General features: G+C 36.4%; 1 protein-coding gene across 4 annotated transcripts in view; it reads right to left on the bottom strand.

Annotated features, from left to right (window-relative positions):
- jag2a (jagged canonical Notch ligand 2a) overlaps positions 1 to 10,619 on the bottom strand; it is a 50,056-nt gene extending 39,437 nt beyond the window's left edge. For all 4 annotated transcript variants that reach the window (XM_081350393.1, XM_081350391.1, XM_081350392.1 and 1 more), the window contains exons 1-3: positions 10,401 to 10,619; positions 9,562 to 9,882; positions 1,204 to 1,264 (exon numbers count right to left, since the gene is read on the bottom strand). In XM_081350393.1, the coding sequence (XP_081206519.1) occupies positions 1,204 to 1,264; positions 9,562 to 9,882; positions 10,401 to 10,463 (445 nt within the window). In that variant the 5' untranslated portion in view covers positions 10,464 to 10,619. The remainder of the gene's footprint in view (positions 1 to 1,203; positions 1,265 to 9,561; positions 9,883 to 10,400) is intronic.
- Between the last annotated feature and the right edge of the window lie 295 nt (positions 10,620 to 10,914).

Consider the following 10,914-nt stretch of genomic DNA (forward strand, 5'->3'; position numbering starts at 1 on the left):
CAAACTCACAAAATCTTCTCATTATAACAAAATGCAGACATTTTGTACATAACAGACTCATTGTGCAGTCAGCTTCATTAGCCACGTTTCCATTACCCTTCAAATTTGCGAAATTGCGAATTGAAAATACACCCAATGGAAACACGTCAATTTCGTAAAAACTCCCATTTATCGCAAAAAGGTTTTTACACTCGCAAGAGGTGGTTTTTCAGGCAATTCGAAAAATAAATATTTCCTAAACCTGTAATGGAAACATTTCCAGGTCACCTGACGTGGTATATTTGGACAGAATACGAGACAGAGTTCTTTATTAAATTCATATAAGACAAAAGAATTACAGGAATAATGGATTCTAAACCTCAAATAAATGCCACAATAGAGACCTCGAAGCAGATATGAAGGAGAAACACCCAGAAACACCTCATATGTGCCGCTCACAAGTATAATAAGGGTCATTCCTTACCATTAATGCTAGTAAAACACACATACATCCCCTTCGATTAATAATAATGGCTAGTGCAGTGGCTGGGATATAGTACATAAACCAACCAACGACCGTTGCCATGGTTTTTGGAATGATTTTACTTATCGTGAGAAAAAAAAAAAAAAATTTTTGTCGCATAACATCGGTTAATGGAAACGCGCCTATTGATTATAACGGAACTTTGTGAGATCACAATTAACTAAAATGAGTGACAGCTTTTTGCAATTTGCACGCTTTCTGCCATGCCAAAACCTGCACTATGCTTTTTTTTTCTGTTAAAATTAGCAGTGATGCTTTACATAGATGCTTTAATAATAAACAATTCATCAGGAGCATTTATGCTGAGATCTGTAGGTTGTGCGGCAACACGTAACTTGAAACCATTTCATGTAAATCTATTTAAATATGTTTTAAAGGGGAAGTACATCTCCTTAGTCTTAACCTGGAGTTGGTTCACCCTCCGCCTATGAATCTGTCTGAGAAAGACTTACAGATAATTTAATAGTCACATAAAGCACAACATACTGCAAAACCCAGGCTAATTCAAGAATGTTCAGTCAAATGTCAAAGCCAGCCTGCACAAATCTGACTTTCTGTGTCATTTGTGGATGTAAACATGCTCAAGAGGGACTGCAGGTCCTGATGACTTAAAGATTGTGTACTCAGTAATGCATGGTGGTATGTGTCAACTGTCAAGGTGTTGGGAAATCATTACTCACTGCTGTCAGTGATCGTTTGGTTGTCCCAGTCCCAAGCCTCCACGATCAAAGTGTACGCTAGCTAGGAGATAGAGAGAAAGAGCTGGTTAGCTAATATACACAGACATATAGGTCTCCACAGTCAAAGTCTATGCAAAAGACAAACAGAAAATATCAATGAAATAATACGCAGTCCAAAAAACAAACAAATAAAAAACTATGGCACAAGAAGCACAGACATACACAGTACTTATAAGTCTGCCCACAGAAAAAAATAAAAGAAAGACTGATTACACAAACATCCAAAAGTTCAATGTTTATGTATTCACATTAACCTCACAAAACATAGAAGGGAATCCAAAGACATCCTCAAAAAAGAAGAAAAAGAAATAAAATATTCAAGTATAATAATATCTAGGGATTTTTTTCTATTACTCTAGGGATATGGTTAGTTTGTAGCCATTATAAAACAATATCAATTTTTTTTATGTCCATTGAGATAGCATGTGAATATGTGTGTGTACCTTTTTAACAGGATGCAAGTCATAATAGCAATGTGAATAACCTGGTTCCCACAGTCTGGTGACTGATTAGCCCGGTTATAAACCAGATGAGCAATGAGAAGATGTAAGGACTTTAGTGTGAGTGTGCATCAGGTCACTGCCGCAGTCAACACATTCATAAATGATTGTGTGATGTTTATGCATGCATGTTTTTTCTACACTGCACATGCTTCAACAATGTTCTTTAGTTCATTCATTGCGTGGGAAAATGTTTTGCTAAGTCAAGTCGATTAACAACATGACTTCAGAAGGTTCCTGAACCAGCAGTATTTTACTGTGAGGTGAGGGAGAGGTCATGTTCTTTCTCAAATAAGGGGTAGTAGCGTTTCTTTCCTTTAATCTGACAGAACCTGAGTGCTTTTGGGATTACAAACACTGTCCTGGATGGACATTTCAGGAAATGTCTGAAACATTGGAAAGAAATCTCTGGCACAGACATAAGACAGAATAGCATACGTGTAATAAGCTTCTGTAGGACCCCTTAACTGTCACCATCCGGCTAAGCGTGACGGTGGGCGCTCTTTTTATTTATTTCCTTTTTTTTCGTATCACATATTTTAGTAATCATCATTAATTAGGTATAATTCGAAAGTTTACAAACTCAAAATTCATCCTGTGAAAACCATTTTGAAATTGGACATTGATTTACTGTGGTAATGGTACTTTAAATTCTTTTAGCAGGCTCCTCCCCTAGTGGGCGGTGTCAGGTTTCATATTACAAAATTAATTTGAACTACTTTATAATCAAAACCTTTTCTAATCTTACAAAACACATATCGTTGGAAAGGTCTGGATGATTGGAGTCTCAAGGTTCCATATTTGCAGACAATTTTGTGATAGAAGTGATATTTAGACAGAAATGTATTAATTTGCTACAGGAGAATGCATCGGAAAACATAGGAACTTAAATTTTTGTGATATCAACTTCAAATTTGGAACACAACTTGGTTATATAAATGGCTTTGAAGTTATAGTAATTTTAGAGTAAAAATTATTTTGTAAAATATATATTTTATATAAAATAAAAAATGTTTACTACAGTAAATTTGATTTACAGTAAATTTAAACTTCCATAACTTTTTCATTCTTTAATTTTTGCTTTCACTTCGGCAATAATCTGCTGAGTGTCTTCTTTAAAACAAGATCAAACTTAGACCTATGTTCCAAAGCATTCTTGGTTTACAACCATTTAAGTTTTGACTATTCTCAAAAAGGGAGGTGACAGTTAAGGGGTTAAGCCTGTACACATGTCTTGCAATTGGTTTAAAATCCCAGATTTCCAATACTTTGAGACAGAAAATGCAAGGAAACAGCTTTTTATGTTTCAAAGAGCCACTGCAGAGGACCTTTATGAAGAGGTGTTTTTAGCAGGTCTACGTATGTTTTGCAGAGAAGTTAAATTTTTTTGGTTTGGGCAGAGATCAGGTTTACTGCAGCAGCACGGCATGAGAAACATGCCCATGGATTTTGTGTGCTGACACTCATGCATCTATTCTCTGGAAGCATGAATCAGCACGCTAACATCAGTGAAGCCAAACCGCTCAAACTTGTAGGTGCATGCAGTAAATGGAAAGAAGGAAAGACTCCTGATGCAGGCATGGCTTCAAACCTTTCAATAAACCTCTAAGCAAAATTCACAAATCTTACCAATCCTTTGTTCTTTTTGGCATTTCATTGACATTTATTTTATGTACATTTTTACTTGTATATACTGTAGACAGGCTACAACAGATACGTAAAGTATGCACAACTATAATGGTGGTAGAGATTGAAGGATGTTCATTAAGAAAAGATTTAACACTGTAAATGGGCAACTACTGGTCATCTACAAAACACCATCATCATCTTAATATAAAAATATGATCAAGTCCTGTTATATAAACTTAAGAGTGTGGCAGTAATATTGCTCCAGAAATGCCATCACTCTTGTCTTGTTGGGTTCATAATTTCAATGTCTTAGAGAAATGAGTGAAAGGTACATGGCTATGCTTTAAAAAAAAAAGAATATATATATATATATATATATATATATATATATATATATATATATATATATATATATATATATATATATACTGATCTTCTGCGTTTTGTTTCTCTAAAATATTTCCAAGTTCATTATTCCATTTAACCTGGAGCTTTTTGCGATCATCACATCCTGCTGAAAACTTCAAACAGACTCCATTCTTGACTTTTTGATTTATTGATCATTAAACTTCAATATTTTTGTGGAAACCCTGATACACTTTTTAAGAATTTTTTGATGAATTTCAAAAGAACAGCATTTATTTGAAATTTAAATATTATGCAACATTATAAATGTCTTTTTTCTTTTGATCAAAATGTGTTAACACACTATCATAATCATCTTACAAAATAAAATCAACTATGTGTATGCAGTACTGCCATATTAATGTATTAATATACTTTGTTATGATGCTTACATTACAATATAAAATAATGATTACTGTGGGAACTGGAAAGGACAGTGAATCTATTTTTATTTTTATTTTTTTACTTATCTTTGGTTTAGTTAAGATAATATTGTATCTTTGTTTAATGCTCAATTCATTTTTTTCACAAACATTTTGTTTGACATGAAACAATAATTGGCGGACCCCCTGTAGTACTGCCACAGACCCCCTAGGAGTTGCGTACAGCTTTATAATATCCAGAATAAGATCCAAACCCCATTAAATGTGTAAGGATGTTGAGGAATCAGTGTCAGCACACTAAAGAAAGGGAAAGGTTTTGTGTAGCATTAGTTTGCAGCATGAGCATATTAATGTAAGCACCTGGTCAGTGGTGTAACACAGTTACTAATCTCCATAGACAGCCATCAGACACCAACCACCAGTCTAGGGAGGAGCAGGAGAGGGGAAGATTTTATCTTTCCTTAGTTAGAGGGAAATAAGACACCCACATGCATATACACATGCCAGCAGATACACAGGAACACACGCACACACAGGCAATGAATAAATTACACTTCCTAAGTGACACTGAGCAGGCAGTGCCACAGTTTTTACACATCAGAGGACAGTGAGGGGGACGTACTGTACTGTATATTGCAAGAGTCCAGCCTGAATGTGCCTTTCATCGTTAACATTCATTGCGTGGGAAACACTCGCACCAGGTGTGAACACATCGTTCTAGGATTTAGGTCAAATGCAAATCAATGCACAATAACACACATACACACACACACACACACACACACACACACATACAGGAACTGTTTCACCTAAAAGCTGAATGTGATATGTGCAGGTTGGTAACACACCTGTGTTCTAAATTCACTTCATACCCAATGTGCTTGGGTTTCCATGGCACAGAATTAACAATGCAATTCCATTGTGTGCAATTTTCAATGAAAGAGGTGGTGGTTATTTTTTAGCAATAAGCCAAGTTAAGCTGGTGTATTTTATTGACATTTAGATGTACATTTTTACATGTATACACAGTCTACCACCGATACTTGAAGTTTGCAAAACTACACAATATCATCACTATCTTATTATTTAAAAAATATTATCGAGCCCTGATATAAACGTACAGTTTTTCTGAATTGCTCAAACACATTCTCTGAACCAAATTCTCAATAGTCTAAACCAATTTGTCGAATAAATCACTCTTTCTGTAAAACATTAAACAAGTTCAGGTAGTTAAAACACTGTTTGCAAATCTCATGCACTCTTTTTTTCAAAACTCTAAACACATTCTCACTCACTAAAACACATTTTGCACTGTGATGCACTTATGTTTCAAAATGCTAAAATTTTGGGACTCTGAACTGATTTGTATCATGTTACAGCCCAGGTAGGCGAAAGTTAAACACAACTACAACACAGTTGACATCGTTTATACACAACGACTCAAAAAGTGATACCAACAATGGATGGAAACAATACAAGAGGGAGAGAAGGAAGAGGATGAGTAAGAGGAGGTGAACACGCAGGAAGAGGATGAGGATGAGGAAGAGCAAGGTGTGGAGAGTGTTGTCAAGGCTGGATCTGCTAGGGTTTTTCCCTTTGCCTGCAGAGATGACATTGTCTGAGAAGTGGAGAAACTCCTCCGGCCGGACCAACATGAAGACATGATGCTGAAGCAGACTAAAATCTCTCTCACTGACCTTGATTCTGCAGTTGCGCAACTCTTCTGAGTGTACTTTACTGTAACATGCTTTTCATTTAGAGTTTTTTACTGTAACCTTTTTGGCTTTTGCAGTTGGGTCACTGTATTTTCACATTATGCAAGTGGTGAATATACAGACATTCGACAGGCCTACTATTCAATATTCAGTACAATACTTGCAGTGGATACAGTATACAATTTATTCATCTTACTACTGTAAGTTGTCATTACTATACTTTTTTACATAATTGCAAAACCCAGAAAGGAACATGTTTGCATTAATAAGTCTGATAGTCAAATAGAAGCAGAAGAACCCAATGCAGGTTTGCATCAAACACCTGCTCTAACGCTCAGCCAACTACAGAGCACTCAGAAAATAGGAGAAAGAAACAGTCGTGAAACAAGAGACCCAACACTCATCCAAGATTTAAAGAAAGCAGGAAGGGGTGAAAGGAGGACAGGAAAGATCTGAAAATAAAAAGTAGAGGAGATCCAGTATTTAGTCATGCAGACCCTCATAACGTTTTCTGCTGTCAAGAATGATAGAATCAAGTTTGTTTTGTCACTAGCATCCCTCTCTCTTTCAGTAAAACTTTCAATGCAGCTTCTTGGCAGCCAGGTCCACATTTATGCGATATAAAACAGAGACATAAATGATAAAGACACAGTATTAAAGTGGCCTGACCCCCATATCTCAAAACAACCAGATTCACTGACTGCTAATGTTATCTTTGGTAAAGATATATTGTTATTGTGCATTCCTGTTTGGTTTGTAAAAAGATCTCTTTTCTTGACTGTGTATTCAGGGTTTAGATTGAAGACTGAAAACATAATCGTAAAACAGAACATGAACTTGGGGAGCTCTTACTTTGAAAATCTAAAAAAAAAAAAAAAAAAAAAAAGTGGTATGTGTGTGTGTGCTCAGTGGGACAAGATTTTTTTTTATCCAAAAACAAAAGATTGTATGCTGGAAGAGAATCAAAGATCTCACAGCTGTAGGACGTCAAGCACAGCAGGACTTATAAGGCCCATAAACATCACCTTCCGTAAACTGCGTCCCTCCCCTTGGCACACCAGATTTGCTAAGAAACTATGGACAATGGCAGATGCAAGTGTCTTGGCAGATTTCAAATCAGCTGATGTTGATCTAAATAACAGTGATGATGTGCAGAGTGCGTTGATGCAACTGTATCAAACAGTATATTGTGTGCCATCATTCCTATTCGTTTTTGAATAATTTATGAGGACCTAAAGGCAGACAAGCTGCAGAGAAGAACATTATGGGAGGATTATTCCCATTAGCAAGTGTTTATTTTTGTGGTTTGCCAGTTCCAGAAATAACTATAAAACATCACAGCAGGAGGATTTCCTTCCTATTATGGGCTGTCTTCACCAGAGTTGTTACAGTAACACAAGACTGCAGACTTCACAGACTTCAACAGTTACAGTAGAGAAGAATCTTCAAATGTGCACCAGCTGAATGTGAAATCAGTTGCTCAAATGACTGTTGAAACAGCACTTATAGACCTATTCGTAAGCAGGTGACCGGATAACGGTTCTGAGACACAGCTTACACTTAAAACTAAACCTATAGACTCAAAAGGTAGAATTTGTCCCCTGTGATAGAGTCCTAAATTGAATAGAAAAAAATGTCATATGGTGATTGGAAAAACACAGATGTTCTTCAGCATACCAAGCAAATAAACAAAATAAAATAAACAACTTGTGAGCATGCTATAGTAGCTAGAATGAGATATAACGATAGAACGATAGAACGATAGATAGATAGATAGATAGATAGATAGATAGATAGATAGATAGATAGATAGATAGATAGATAGATAGATAGATAGATAGATAGATAGATAGATAGATAGATAGATAGATAGATAGATAACTGAAGAGCCACCGCGGATATATAAAAAATATTCATGCATAGTCACAATTCTATCACAATTTTATCATCAATTAGGCAATTATTGCATGTTTAAAAGCCACTTTAAAAGGCATGTGTACATAACATACACTGACAGCTCTCACCAAATGCAACTGTTATCACCATGGCTGAAATCTGGAAGCAAACAAGACTCAAATGCAGCGATTCAGTGGTTTTCACTACTTACAAAACAGATTTACCAGGTAAAAAAAAAAAAAAAAAACTCACACTGATGTAAACTCTGTGTGGTTTGAGTTAAATGTTTTACCCACAGTAATGTGCCTTGCGTTATCTTACAAACTATCTGTTCTGGTCTATTTAGCGACAATGCCGCTATCTGAAACATGATCGTGCAGACAACTCCCACTGCCTCTCTCTTTCTCTTCTCTATCTCCTGGGTTGTGATATCACTCCATGAGCATGCCAGCTCTAGTCAAGAACTCAGTCTTGTGTAAATCGTGCCTTTCTTTAAAAAAAATATACTCATCTCATTTTTGCCCAAAACAGCATTCTTGCCCTTCATCATATCTTATGATTCTTTCACTAAGGAAAGAAAAAGATGCAGCTAAGATGTGTTTTATTGAAAGGGTGGCAGGTTCATTAATGATTCCTTTCTACAGTCAAATCAACTGTAGCAACTATTTGTTGTAAATGTAAATTGCTGCAGACCCCCTGCTGGAAAAAAGAGAATAAACTTAAATCAGCAGCCTGATCTAGTTAATAGATAGATAGATAGATAGATAGATAGATAGATAGATAGATAGATAGATAGATAGATAGATAGATAGATAGATAGATAGATAGATAGATAGATAGATAGATAGATAGATAGATAGATAGATAGATAGATAGATAGATAGATAGATAGATAGATGGTCTTCATGCAGCCCCGTGAAGTAAAACACACTACGTCCTATAAATACGACACCATCAGTTACGCGTGTAACTGTATGCTCAGCGCGCGATAGACACGCACCAGCCGCCGCTCGCGCAGCCAAACGCGCGCCGTAACCGGAGAAGCCCTACTCTCATCATCTCTACGATTAACGCCAGTGACCACGGTGACACCTAGCTCTCCTCTTTCCACCGAGTCAAACATTTGCTTTGCAATGAGTGTTTAATGCGCAGGCTACCAGTTGGTGTTGTTAAGACCAAGCATGTTTCACTTGAGCGTCTTGGCCATCTGCTGTAAATTCATGGTAGCTGGTTTCTAACTGGTCTAAACTGGTCGTTAGCCAGTGCAAGGTAAGTAGATCATGTTGGACCATCAATAAACAAGCTTCCAGCTGGTTATATAATCTTAATGTGGTAAAGTGTATAGCTTAGCCTACCTAAATACCTAATAACCATTTAAACCAGCGATATTTTCACATTTAGCCAACCATCTTAAGGTGGATAATATGCAAAATCAATATACTGCGTAGGGGAAAACCCTTAACACAAGATGGAATATAGCCTACGTATGATTTGATACACACCAAATGTCATGTTACAAGCCCATGTGTTTTCAATTCCAATATGAACACCTTTATATGCCTCCTTTAAAATAGTCAACCTTTTTTCTGACACCCTTGTTTTTAACTAGGTTACTGAAGAAAGTTCACAAAATCGAGCATATTTTTTTAACAGTCTATAAAGTACTTATAGCCTATCTAGAAAGTGTATCACAGTATGTAGTAAGTATCACAGTATAAGTATCACAAAAAAATTGTTTGTTTAGTTGAGATCGTATCGGTAAACACCTACCGGCCAAGCGAATTGAAAGGGGATGATAACGGTCCCGAGGTCATTGGCCTGGTTTGGGTTTCCATTGAATCCTTTCAACTGAAATGTATTCCCTCCGACCACGCTCGAGCGTCCAGTGCCGTACGTACAAAAGCCAGATGTGGTGACCTCCACCTGGTATTCCTTTAGACACACTCTCAAGTACGTGTCACATTCGTCCCGGTCGCACAGACCGTCTCGTGCGCTCCGCGCGCCGTCACAGCAGTTTCCATTCGCGAGCTCACCCATGTCATTCTCCACGCTGATCAACTGGAGCTCTAAATAACCCGACGACTGGCACACCTAAAAATAACATAAACAGTAGTTAAAATATGAATTACAAACACTATTGCACAGTATAATGAGTATTGTTCCTAATAATAAAACAGCACATGCAACACAAAATAATATAACGGATAGCCTACAGTAGTGCGTTGATTTGTGGTTAAGAAATGATTGTTTGGTTCTACAGGTATTGCAGAAATACCAATGCACTCGCAGCAAACGTCAATAAACAGGCTCGTGCAATAATGAAATATGCACTTTAAATCCTTTACCGTATTATTAATATATGCAATGCTTAAAGTTTCAAAGTCGGTGCATTACAGTGTACGCGGACTTGTTTAAAAACGCTTTAAACTTTGAGGATCACATGATTCCACTGACAGAAGGATAATTCTATTAGGACAAGAATCCCAAAATCTAATTTGACAAAAATGAATGAGTTTCAGTTCAGTGTAAAGCGGCTGTTTAATCTACGGACTTTACAGATAGTGAAGGAAAAAGTGGACTTAAAAAAGGCTAAAGGAAATTTAACTCACCTCAGTCCAAAACGTCAAAATTAGTAACACTATTGAGAAACAAGCTCCAAAATAGTTATGCATGACTCCTATGAAGTTAATACGACATGGTTAAAAAAAAAAAAGAAAACCAATATATGCATCGGCTACAAAAATCCAGCCATACAAAGTGATTCGTTTCTCCGCAAGATCTCCAGAAGATGAGATGAAAGTCACACACATACATCCACTCAGTTCTCCAGCGCGCTGCTCTCACTATATCAGTTAACTACTAGACGTCTGAACGGACTTGACTGACAGTTCAATAAACCATTGGCAAGTCATCAGCTGTAGTAGAACGTCTGCGGCAGCCAATAGTATAGTCAGAGGGCGGGGCCTCCCGATAAATTATAGATCTGACAGGATTATTGACTTAGTTTGGAGATAATATATATATATATATATATATATATATATATATATATATATATATATATATATATATATATATATATATATATATATATATATATATTTTTTTTTTTTTAAGATTTTT

This window comes from Scardinius erythrophthalmus, assembly GCF_964197995.2.
Source record: "Scardinius erythrophthalmus genome assembly, chromosome: 21".
Lineage (NCBI taxonomy): Eukaryota > Metazoa > Chordata > Actinopteri > Cypriniformes > Leuciscidae > Scardinius > Scardinius erythrophthalmus.